Source organism: Orycteropus afer, unplaced genomic scaffold (assembly GCF_000298275.1).
Source record: "Orycteropus afer afer isolate SDZICR_OR568_19922 unplaced genomic scaffold, OryAfe1.0 scaffold00309, whole genome shotgun sequence".
NCBI classification, from domain to species: domain Eukaryota; kingdom Metazoa; phylum Chordata; class Mammalia; order Tubulidentata; family Orycteropodidae; genus Orycteropus; species Orycteropus afer.
Genome location: NW_006921896.1, coordinates 1,905,694 through 1,918,810, shown reverse-complemented (window position 1 = coordinate 1,918,810; position 13,117 = coordinate 1,905,694). Strand labels below are relative to the sequence as shown.

The following is a 13,117-nucleotide window of genomic DNA, read 5'->3' as shown; positions in this document are numbered from 1 at the left end:
ATGTCTTCTTCTTCCTCAGTGCCACCATGTTGATCACTCACATTTGGTACATTGCCCTTCTCTTCACCCAAATCAATACTTATCTCTACCTATCTAACAGTGTTCCCTCCTCTCCCCCACCTCCCACCCCTGACAGCCAGCAAAGAATATTTCCTTCCATATATAAACCTTTCCTCACTTTTACAATAATGAACTAACACAATATTTGTCCTTCTGTCATTGATTTATTTCACTCAGTTTAATGTCCTCTAAGTTCATCGATGGTATGTGGTGTTTTGCAGATTCTACATTATTCTTTAGGGTTGTATAGTATTCCATTGTGTGTATGTACCATAGTTTGGTTATCCATTCCTCAGTTGATGGATACTTATGTTGTTTCCATCATTTTGCTATTGTAAATAGTGCTGCAGTGAAACATGGGCGTGCATATGTCTGTTCTTGTCATGGCTCTCACTTCTTTAGGATACATATCTCAAAATGGAATGGCTGGGTCAAATGGTATTTCTAATACCAACTTTTGAAGAATTGCCATACTGCTTTCCACAGTGGTTGTATCATTTTACAGTCCCACCAACAGTGTATGAGAGTCCCAATCTCTCCGCCTCCTCGCCAGTATTTGTTATTTTCTGTCTTGTTGAACTTTGCTACTAATGCTGGTATCTCATTGTTATTTTGATTTGCATCTCTCTAACAGCTAGTGATCGTATTTCTTCATATGTTTGTTGGCTGCCTGAATATCCTCCTTAGTTAAGTGTCTATTCATGTCTTCTGCCCATTTTTTAATTGGATTCTTCATCTTTTTGTTATTGAGGTATTGGAGTTTTCTATAAATTCTAGAGATAAGTCCCTTCTCATTGACTTATATGTCATTGCCAAATATTTTTTCCCAGTCTGTAGGTTCTCTTTTGGAGAATTCTTTGGAAGCACATAAAAATTTAATTTTAGAAGGTCCCATTTGTCTAATTTCTTTTCTGCTGTAAGTGCATTTTGGGTTATGCTTGATAGTCTATTTGTGCTATATATTAGGGCCCCTAAATTTTGCCCTTAGTTTTTCCTTGAGAAACTCTATAGTTTTCGGTTTCACATTTAAGTCTTTGATCCATCTGGAGATAGTTTTTGTATATGGTGTGAGGTACAGATCTTGTTTCATTTTCTGCAAATGGATATTCAGTTTTGCTAGCACTATTTATTAAACAAACATTCTCTTCCCCATTTAATGGATTTAGACCCTTTGTCAAAGATCAGCTGACCATAGGTGGATGGTTCTATTTCTGGGTTCTCAATTCTATTCCATTGGTCTATGTGTCTGTCATTGTTCCAATACCAGGCAGTTTTGCCTACTGTGGCTGTATAGTAGGTTTTGAGATCCAGCTGTGTGAGACCTCCTACTTTGTTCTTCTTCAGTAGTGCTTTGCTTATCTGAGGTCTCTTTCCTTTCCATATAAAGTTAGTGATTGGTTTTTCTACATCCGCTTTATTATTTCTTACAATTGCACATGAATCTATAACTATTTCAGTTAAGAAGATGGTTGGATTTTATTTGTTACTAAAAGCGTATGTGAACTCCTTCACCTTGTTTTTATCTGAGAAAATAAAACATTAACAAAAGCAATACCTACTTGTCACTCTAAATAATCCCTGCCACCTCTGGACATCTATCCTCCAAAATACCCCTCTTTTGATGAGGTGTCCTTTGTTCCCATTGTATATGCTGAATGCAAATGACCATGGCTACTTACAAACTATTAAAATAGACAGCAAGAGATATTCCTAGGCTGCCCAACTCTATTGGGCAGTGCTATGCACTTTACACAGATTTTCTCATTGAACTGTCAGAGGTGCTGTTCTTACCTATATCTTTTGCACATGCATGCAGAGCAGTGATATTTGAAAATAACTCATATGCTTCTTCTCTTTACCATCCTAGGGGCCATCTCCTTTATTTCAAAGGCCATTCAGACATGAGCTGTATTCTTAGGGATCTACTGCAGCTTACTCCATTTGCTCCTGAATTGGAGATGACAACATGGGGAGTAACATAAGATGGTAGTAATAGGTTGAAGTGCAGAAGTGCTTTTACTTTAAATAGTAGTTACCTAAGAGTCAGGAGCCTAAAGAAAGACCTAATAGAATGGTGTTATATAAGAGTATGTTGCTGTTGTTAAGTGCCATTGAGTTGATTCTGACCCAGAGTGACCCTATAGGTCAAAATAGAACTGCCCCATAGGAGCTCTGGTAGCATAGTGGCTAAAGCACTTGACTGCTAACCAGAAGGCTGGTGGTTCAAACCCACCAGCCACTCCTCAGAGGGAAGGTTGGGCAATCCTACTTCCGTACTGATACTGCCTCAGAAACCCAAGGAGGGGTCGCTATGAGTCGGGGCTGACTCGACGGCACACAACAACAACAACAACAACATAGGGTTTCCTAGACTGAAATCTCTTTCTCTCTCTCTTTTTAAAATTTTTATTGTGATTTGGGTGAATGATGTCAGAGCAAATTCATTTGTCATAGAGCAGGTCATGTACATTTTGTTTCATAGCATTGAGTGCAGTCCCCACAATGTAACAGCTCCCTTTTCACTCCTCCCTGTAGTTACCTCTTCCTAGTCATCTTTATTCTTTCCTATGCATTCCTGCTCCCTGAGCTATCTCCCTGTGCAGATACTGCCCTTCTGATCTTCCACAATTGATTGTTCTAAGGAATATACCTAGTTGGTATAAATGTATACCCTATATGCCTGTCTGTTGTTTGGCTGGAAGCCATGGGGGTGAGTTCAATTCCAGGCCTAAAGAGTAGCTTGGGGCCATAGTCCCGGGGTTTCACCAGGCTCTATCAGATCAGTAAGCCTGGTCTTTTTCTATGATTTTGAGTTTTGTTCCACATTTTTCTCCCACTCACTCCAGGATCTCCTGCAACCTTTCCAAGTGGTTGACAATGGTAGCTGGGTACCATCTACTAGGCTGAACTCTTAACAGGAATAGATTGCCAGGTCTTTTCTCCTCAAGAACCAATGGAGGATTTGAACTTCTGACCTTTCAGTTAGCAGCCGAACACTTAAACATTTTAGTGAAAATATTTGATATTTAGACGTCTCTGGGGAAAGATGATTATTTGTTACAACTGTTTTATTTAGTTGGGAATATTTCTGATAATTGAACTTGAGTATGAATGTTCTTTTTAAGGAGAAAACCTTCTCTTGTTTTAGGTTAATACAAAAGCTGAACCAACAGACAATATTACAAGTTTCCTGTGGCAACTGGCATTGCTTGGCTCTTGCAGCTGGTAAGGTAGCATTAAATATATGCTAATGCTATGTTAACTTTGAGGAGCTCTGGTAGCATAGTGCCTAAGGCACTTGACTGCTAACCACAAGGCTGGTGGTTCAAACCCACCAGCCACTTCTCAGAAGGAAGGTTGGGCAATGTACTTCCGTAGTGATACCGCCTTGGAAACCCACGGAGGGGTCACTATGAGTCAGGGCCGACTTGACAGCATGTAACAACAACAACAACATGTTAAGTTTGAAAGTATTTCTCTGTGTTTTTGTGTGATATTACCTAACTAGAAACCATTAACTGGTTAGGGGCTATGTACTCCTGTTCAGCAGTGGCAGTTCTCAGACAGCATTTGGCATAGCTAATACTTTTCTCAAGGTATGGGTGATAGAGGAAGTGGTCATACTGCTGTTCCATTCTAACCTCTCTGTCAAGGGAAGATGAGTAGGAGGCAGAACTTTACTTAGGTTGTTTTTGAGAGTATAGATTGCTTTTTCTTAGCTACATCACACTGTCAAGCTATATTTCACCTGGAAGCGCCCAAATAAATAGAAAAGGAGGAGTTATAGAAACCTAACCCAGCAAATAATACAGTACGTTAGCACACATTTGAGGGTAAATCTACACGTATACTCTGTCTGATGCTCTGCAATGTGGTCCAGGTACTCATAGCTGGACTTCCTCAAGTCCTGAATCTCATGGTTATGATGTGATTAGAACCAATTCAGCTTGGTTAGTGCATCCGAGCCTAGTATTGGCCTGTTCAAAACTAACTTGACTTAAACATTGAAAATTTTCTTAGCATAAATGTTCATAGTCTTTGAGAAGGCAGTAAGATACAGCTTATCTCCATTGTCATGACAGGTTTTGACCATCTTAACAGCGTGAAATGTATCCGTTCCCTTGTTCTGAGGTCGAGTCCAAGGGGGAGCAACTAACAAATGACCCTACTGGGGAGCTATAATGTTCTAACTAGATTATTTTTATGGATGTAACTTGCATCATTTCTGGTAATAACAAGTATTCTATTCTTATTTCAGATGGGCAGTTCTTCACATGGGGAAAGAACAGCCATGGTCAGCTGGGTCTCGGGAAGGAGTTCCCCTCCCAAGCCAGCCCACAGAGGGTGAGGTCCCTTGAGGGGATCCCGCTGGCTCAGGTGGCTGCAGGAGGGGCTCACAGCTTTGCCCTGTCTCTCTCAGGAGCTGTTTTTGGCTGGGGGATGAATAATGCAGGGCAACTAGGACTCAGTGATGAAAAAGGTAGGTGAACTCTTTGTATGCCCTTTCTTGGTTCAGAAGCACATTTGTTTAGCACCTATTTATTATCTACTATGTGTCCACCCTGTGTTAGGTACTGAGAGTGCAGCAGTGAACAGAACAGATGACCTCCTTAGCTTCATGAAGATTGTATTTTAGTGAGAAGAGGCAGACAACAAATAAATACATATATCAGAGGATTTAAGAATAAAACATCTGTTTTACATAAGGTAGTTAAGGAGGGCCTTATTGATAAAAAGATGTTTAAGCAGAGACCTGTAGGAAGTCAGGTAGAAAATTAGCCATGTAGGTATCTAGGGGAAAAAATATTCCAGTCGAAGGAACCAGGATGTGCAAAGGCTCTTCTGTGGGAGGATGGGGTGCTCACAAGTGCAGCAGGCAAGGGGAAGAATAGCAGAAATGGAGGTCAGAGGGGTAGTGTAGGCCCAGTTTGGGAGGGCCCTGTAGGGTAGGGTAATGTTTTTGGCTGCTCCTTTCAGTGAGAAGGAAGGACATTGAGGGTTAGGAGAGTAGTGACCCGATTTTGGATGGAGTGAGAATAAAGTCAGATTTTGAATATATTTTGAAGATGGAGCCACGTGGATTTGCTCATTGTTGAGGTGTAAAGAGGAGACGGAAGGATGAAGTTACCATTTATTAAAATGGGAAAGACTGTCTTTGCAGTGAGAAGGGCGGAGTTGGAAGATGTGAGGAAACCATGAGTCAGGTTTTAGGTATATTAATGTGACATGTCTGTTAGATAAGTAAGTGTAGATACAGGCAGGAAGGTGAATATGTGAGTCAGGAATCCAAAATGCTCTTCTTCCCCAAATTGAAATGGTTGTGTATATTTTGTCTGAAAGGCAAATGGTGGTGACATTGTTATGTTTTTATTTATTTATCTTATTCTAGATCGAGAGTCTCCTTGTCATGTGAAGCTCTTACGAACACAAAAAGTCGTCTATATTAGTTGTGGAGAAGAACACACAGCAGTCCTCACAAAAGTAAGGGCTTAGAGTGCTGTGATTCGTTTGGTAGTGCTTTGGTGCTGAGTATGACGTGGGTGATCATCACTCCTGATTATTTTGGATAGTATCTTTTAGAAAGAGTCATGATGGTGTGTAATTACAGTACTGTGTAAAGCTTCAGTTGGTTTTCCATAGGACTAGGAAAAGACTTCTTTTTTATGTGCTTTTGCTTACATCTTTGGTAAAATCTTATGGATTCTCTTAGTAACATTTAAAATAATCCAGTGTAAATAATCTTAAAAGCTAGTATATAAAACTTCATTCTGTTTTCATTTAAAATGAGCCATTTAAATATCTAAAAAGAAATGGCAATACAATATTTTATAATTATCACCCTTTTGATTCTAAATATACTTAAATCTAAAGAGACTAGAAATGTATTTTCATATTGAATACTACTATAGCTTCACTTTAATAAAATGTCTCATCATTTGTTTAAGTATGGCTGTGGGGGAAAAAAAATCTACTTACCAAGGACTTTGTGGAGCACTTTGTGCAAAATCACCTCGTTTCACCTATCTTCTTGCCGCCCCCCCCCTTTTTTTTTGTTTTGCCTCTTAACATCATTGTACTCTCAAACAATTTTTAAAATTTACAGATGGAACACAATTCTTTGAACATTGTGTCTTTGCTCCATAAAGTTGTAAGCTTAAGTTTCTTTTATTTTCTATTTGAGTGTTCCAAGAAATGACTTGGGCTAAGTATCAAGGGAACATAGTGTTCTTGGACAGACCATTGTGATATGAATTCTGAATACAGAAAGTTTTAGAGGAGTGTTCCAACTCTGAGTTACAGCGAGTCATGTGGTATTTGTTCCTTGTTAGAATGGAGGTGTGTTTACCTTTGGTGCTGGTTCCTGTGGGCAACTTGGACATGACTCCATGAATGATGAGGTTAATCCCAGAAGAGTTCTAGAGCTGATGGGCAGTGAAGTAACTCAGATTGCTTGTGGCAGGTGAGTGCTTCTGAGAGTTTCCTGGTGTCTACTAAGACCCAGAAATGGATCTTGTCTTTGTAGTAATGGAGAATGTAGTTAGATCTGTTGTTGTGTACCATTGAGTTGATTCTGACTCATAGAGACTGTATAGGACAGAACAGAACTGTCTCATAGCATTTCCAAGCCTTCATGGAAGCAGATGGCCACATCTTTTTTCTCACCAAGGAGCTAGTGAGCTTACTAGCCTCACTAGCTAACTCCCAACCTTTCACTTAGCAGCCAAGTGCTTAATTGCTGTGCCACCAGGGTTGCTTAATCACCATCATTTTAAGAAACCCTTGCTGCCTTTACACCAATGGTTAAAGCTTGGAAAAAATATCAAATCTGAGTAGGGTATGGCAAGAAAGGGTTTTAGATCAACAAAGTAATATGAAACATTAGGCTTCTTTTGGGATAGAGAACAACAGGATATGGGAAGATGAGGAAAGGAAGATGAGAGTGCCCCAAAGAACTTCTCAGAAATTTTTCTTGAGTCTACTCTGCTTCTTCCTTCTTATTCCACAGGCCAAATGGCAGCAGATCATTCAGCTCTTTCCAAGTCTCACCATCCTCCTCATAACCTAGAGAACAGTGTTCTGGAGAGCCAGCCACTGCCATAAGAGCCAGTCAATTCACATATAAACCTGGGGGAGGCTTTATCAGGGCACACCTAAGAATTACTGTGCTCATGTGGAAACTAAAAGTCAGAGTCTGAGCATGTATCTAGATCATTAGAAACTATGCTGAAGAGTTAATTTAAATTCTTTTTCCTTAGACAACACACTTTAGCCTTTGTGCCTTCTTCTGGACTCATCTATGCATTTGGTTGTGGAGCAAGAGGCCAGTTGGGAACTGGACACATGTGTAACGTTAAATGCCCATCTCCTGTGAAGGGTTACTGGGCCGCCCATAGTGGCCAGCTTTCAGCCAGAGCTGGTAAGAGGATTTTAATTTGAATTTAACAGTATTTGAAACCGATAAAAACAACTGTCGATACAAAAGTATATCTGTTATTTACCTTGAGATCTTTGGAGGCAATGAATATGAAGAATTTTTTAAAACATTAATCATTAAATATTTAAGTACTTACTATACATGAAGCTCTATAGTCAAGATCCTAGAGCATAAATAAAGCAGAAGTTATTATTTTGGACATTAGTGATTAGTGTTACATAAATTTTACTTTTATTGTTATTCAAATTATTATTACTGTTACCCATAATTATTGAGTGCTTAATTAAATTACAGTCAAAATGACCTTAAGAACAAGTGATTGTTATCCCCCATTAGAGATGAGGAAACTGAATGTGAAGGAGGTTAAGTAACTTGACCAAGATCACATATAACTGGTGGAAATAGGATTTGAACTTACATCTGTCTCATTAAAGGGCAGCTTGATAAGGTAAAGAAAAATATTATATTGAAATGTGCAATGAACTGGAGTTACAAAACCAAAAGGGAAGAAATACGTTCAGTATTTCTTAAGGGGAAAGAACTAAAGAAAAAATTTAAGCCTCAAATTGCAATATTGAAGAATCACAGGTCAAAATGTTGACTGATACAAGAAGCATCAAAAGAAGATGGAAGGAATATACAGCATCACTGTAACAAAGAGAATTGGTCAACTTACAGCCATTTCAGGAGGTAGCATGTGATCAAGAACAGATGGTACTATAGGAAAGTGTCCAAACTGTAATGAAGGCATTGGTGAAAAACAAAGCTCCAGGAATACCAATTGAGATGTTTCAGGAAACGAATGCAGTGCTGAAAGTGCTCATTCATTTCTGTAAAGTAATTTGGAAGATAACTACCTGGCCAGCTGACTGGAAGAAATCCAATATTTGCCTGTTTCAAAGAAAGGTGATCCAAGAGAATGTGGAAATTATTAAACAGTACCATTAATGTCACACACAAGTAAAATTTTGCTGATGATAATTCAGAAACGATTGCGGCAGTACGTTGACAGAGAACTGCAGAAATTCAGGCTGGATTCAGAGACGACGTGGAACAAGGAATATCATTGTTGATGCCAGATAGATCCTGGGTGAAAGCAGAATACCAAAAAGATGTTTACCTGTGTTTTATTAACAGTGCAAAGACATTCAACTGTGGATAACGTTGTGCAGAACGCAAATTCCAGAACACTTTATTGCGCTCACATGGAACCTGTACGTTGACCAAGAGGCAGTTGTTCAAACAGAACAAGGGGATACTGCATGGCTTAAAATCAGGAAGGGTGTGCATCAGGGAAGTATACTTTCATTATACTTACTCAATCTGTATGCTGACCAAATAATCTAGAAGATGGACTATATGAAGAAGAATGTAGCATCAGAATTGACCAAGACTTATTAACAGTCTGCAATACGCAGATAACACAACTTTGCTGAAAGCAAAGAAGATTGTAAGCATTTACTGATGAAGATCAAGACCTCCAGCCTTCAGTACGTATTACACCACAACATAAAGAAAACAAAAATCTTCACAACTGGACGAATAAGTCCAATCATTTAATAAACGGAGAAAAGATTGACATTTTCAAGGATTTCACTTTACTTGGATCCCCAATTAATATTCATGGAAGCAGCAGTCAAGAAATAAAACAGTCTATTTGCATTGGGCAACTCTGCTGCAAAAGACATTTTTATGGTGTTTAAAGCCAATGATGTCACCTTGACTAAAGTGTGCCTGACCCCACTCTCTCTCTCACTGCCGTTGAGTCAGCTCCAACTCATAGCAACCCCTCCTTGAGTTTCCGAGGCAGTATCAATACAGAAATAGATTGCCCAGCCTTCCTTCTGAGGAGTGACCGGTGGGTTTGAACCACCAGCCTTCTGGTTAGCCTTAGGCACTACGCCACCAGAGCTCCCAAGCCATTGTTTCTCAGTCACCTCCTGGGCATGAGAACACTAGACAATAAATGAGGAAGACTGAAGAAGTGATATCTTTGGCTTTTGGTGTTGGAAAAGAATATTGAATGGACGGCCAGAATGTTCCACACCCCCCTCACTCCCCTGGTGATGACACTAAAAGCAAGGATGGGAAGACTTCTTTTCATGTATTTTGCACATGTTCTCAGGAGTACTTGGAAAGGACACCATGCTTGGTATAGTAGAGGGTCAGTGAAAAAGGGGAAGACCCTCAATGAGATGGATTGATGTAGTGGTTGCAACAATGGGATCAAATGAAGCAACGATTGTGAAGATGTTGCAGATCCAGGAAGCATTTTGTTCTGTTGAACATGGGGTCACTTTGAATCAGAACTGACTTGACAGCACCTAACAACAACTGTCCTATTCTAAAGCTCACATTCTTAATGCAAGTACTTACGCTTGTACTCCAATTTGCTATTGTGGTTTTGGTCATAACATGATGTGATTTTTTAAGCCATTTTATTTTCCTTCTCTTAAATAATTGTTAAATAACACAGTATCCATTTCATTGGAAATTAAAGTAAGGCTGTCTTTAAAGTGGTACATTTATAGTTTGATAAGGATTTTTGTTTTTCTTAAGCAATAACAATTACGTAGTGAATTATGTGAAACTTAAGGATAGGAACTGAATCTTTTCTTTATAGTGTATTATATACAATTTGAGGACAGGGACTGAGTCTTTTCTGTGACATATAGCATAGAGTATGGTACAAACTCGTAATTGAGTAAGTAATTAAGGAATAAATATATGAACTTCTGAAAATAAGGTGGAAGTTAGTATAATATAAACAAGGTTTTGTTATGGTGATTTTCTTGGAAACAAACATGGCTTGGTATTGTCTTCTCTGTCATTTGTAAATTTTCTTTTCTCCTAAGAATTGCAGTCACATAGAAAATATGTGTATTTAGGAATATATTGTTGTTAGGTGCTGTCAAGTCAGTTCCAACTCAAAGTGACCTATATACAACAGAACAAAATACTGCTGGTGCTGGGCCACCTTACAGTTGTTGTTATGTTTGAGCCCATTGTTGCAGCCATGTTTATCTGTCTCATTGAGGGTCATCTTCTTTGCTGAGCCTCTGCTTTACCAAGCATCATGTCCTTCTCCAAGGACTGGCGCCTCCTGATGACATGTCCAAAGTGAGACGATGTCTTGCCATATTCACTTGTAAGGAGTATTCTACTTGTGCTTCTTTCAAGACAGATTGGTTTGTTCTTCTGGCAGTCCATAGGATAGTCAATATTCTTTGCCAGTACCCGAGTTCAAATGCATCAATTCTTTGTTCTTCCTTATTTATTTTCCAGCTTTTACATACATATGAAGTGATTAAAAAGACCATGGCTTTGATCAGGTGCACCTCAGTCAACATGATATTGTTCTTAAAACACCGTAAAGAAATCTTTTGCAGTAGATTTGCCCTGTGTGGTATGTTGTTTGATTTTTTGACTCCTGCTTCCGTAGGTATTGATTGTGGATTCAAGTAAAATGAAGCCTTGACAGCTTCAATCTTTTCTCCATTTATTATGATGTTACTTACTAGTCCAGTTGTGAAGAATTTTGTTTTCTTTATGTTGAGATGTATTCCATAGTGAAGGCTGTAGTTTTGGATCTTCATCAGTAAGTGCTTCCACTCTTCTTTGCTTTTAGCAAACAAGGTTATGTCATCTGCATATCGCAGGTTGTTAATGAGTCTTGCTCAATCAGGATGCTATGTGTTCTTCATATAGTCCATCTTCTAAGATTATTTGCTCAGCATACAGATTGATTAAGTATGGTGAAGGAATACAATTCTGGCACACACCTTTCCTGATTTTAAACCATGCACTATCCCCTTGTTCTGTTCAAATGACTGCTTCTTGATCAGTGTACAGGTTCCACATGAGCACAATGAAGTGTTCTGAAATTTTCATTCTGTACAATGTTATCCATAATTTTTTATGATCCACACAATCGAATGCCATTGAGTAGTTAATAAAACACAGGGAAACATCTTTCTGCTGTTTTCTGCTTTCATCCTAGGTCTAACTGGGATCAACAATGATATTCCTTGTTCCGTGTCTTCTTCTGAATCTGGCTTGCACTTCTGGCAGTTCCCTGTTGGTGTATTGCTGCAACCATTTTTTAATTATCTTCAGCAAAATTTTTCTTGCATGTGATATTATTTAATAATTTCTGTATTCTGTGGGATCACCTTTCTTTACAATGAGCACAAATACAAATCTCTTCCAGTCAGTTGGCCAGGTAGCTGTCTTCCAAAGTTCTTGGCATAAATGAATAAGCATCTCCAGCATAGCATCCATTTGTTGAAATGATCTCAGTGGGTATTCCGTTAATTCCTGGAACTTTGTTTTTCATTAATTCCTTCATAGCAGCTTGAACTTCTTCTTTCACTATCATAGGTTCTTGATCATGTGGTATCTCCTGAAATGGCTGAATGTTTAATTCTTTTGAGTATAGTGACTTTGTGTATTCTTTCCAACTTCTTTTGATGCTTCCTAAGTTGTTCAAATTTTGCCCATGGAATCCTCAGGGGAATATACCACTTTTACGTACTCAGATGTTTTATAGGTTAACTTGAAAGCACGAATTTTTTATGTTTAATAACAACAAAATATGTGATCATAAAGTTGTGCTTGGATGTTTTACAGATGATTTTATAATGTAAGTAAATCACAGTGTAATAAGCTAAATGCTGTGGTTTCTAGAACCTACAGAAATTTGTTCTCTGAGAGCACAGAGGAAGGTATCACAGAGTATGCCAATTAGACAAAATATGAGCTGTGACTTAAAGAGTTACTTGGATTTAGTGAGATGGAGAAGGACTGTGGGAGAGTAGGCAGTGGTGAGTACCACACAATTGCCAGATACACTGTTTAGTTTATTTCAAGAAGGCACCATTCATTGATTTCCTGCTGTGGGTTATACAGGGAAAAGGCATGGAGAATGAAATACTGTGACGTATTAAAAATAAAGCAGTTTGGGTGCTATTAGAGTGTAACATGGACACAGTGTTGTGACAGATAAAGTAGGAAGCAGGAAATGGAGGTTCTCATATGGCAAATCTTATTCTGAAAATGCTAGGGACCACCATACTCAGATACTGCATTGTTTGTTAACCATATGTTACCATTTATGGCAGTACTCATTTTAAATTTCAGGTTAGTGGCATACCCAGAGTTAGAATGAAAAATAGAAATCAGGTCAGGAATAGTTGGTGAGGTGGTAGGGAGAGAGTTGAGTCAGAGGTAGAGTTATAGCAGAGGATATAATTTTATGTATTTATTTTTAATTGAAGTAGTAATATTGCTATGCAGAAAGCCAGGTGATAAGGTTTCTTCTCTGTCATAATGAAAATGATAGGAAACCTTTTTCAATTATATTTTACAATATTAGAAGGGATCAAGAAGAAACTAAGTATTGAAAAACATACTGTTGAAAATTTTTTTGACAGATCGCTTTAAATATCATATTGTTAAGCAGATCTTCTCTGGAGGAGACCAAACTTTTGTACTTTGCTCCAAATATGAGGTAAAATTTTCTTTTGATTATTATTTTGGGGGTGGAATAATGGTGAACCAATATTTTAGCAAATAAATACCTGAGAGTAATGTTACTCTTTATTTTTACCAATTTTGTCTTAG

At 38.4% G+C, this 13,117-nt stretch overlaps 1 protein-coding gene across 1 annotated transcript in view; it reads left to right on the top strand.

Annotated features, from left to right (window-relative positions):
• Window positions 1–13,117, top strand: part of HERC3 (HECT and RLD domain containing E3 ubiquitin protein ligase 3) — a 152,160-nt gene that overhangs the window by 85,269 nt on the left and 53,774 nt on the right. The window contains exons 3-8 of the mRNA XM_007951696.2: window positions 3,209–3,285; window positions 4,319–4,540; window positions 5,450–5,541; window positions 6,390–6,520; window positions 7,317–7,477; window positions 12,928–13,004. Of these exons, the coding sequence (XP_007949887.1) occupies window positions 3,209–3,285; window positions 4,319–4,540; window positions 5,450–5,541; window positions 6,390–6,520; window positions 7,317–7,477; window positions 12,928–13,004 (760 nt within the window). The remainder of the gene's footprint in view (window positions 1–3,208; window positions 3,286–4,318; window positions 4,541–5,449; window positions 5,542–6,389; window positions 6,521–7,316; window positions 7,478–12,927; window positions 13,005–13,117) is intronic.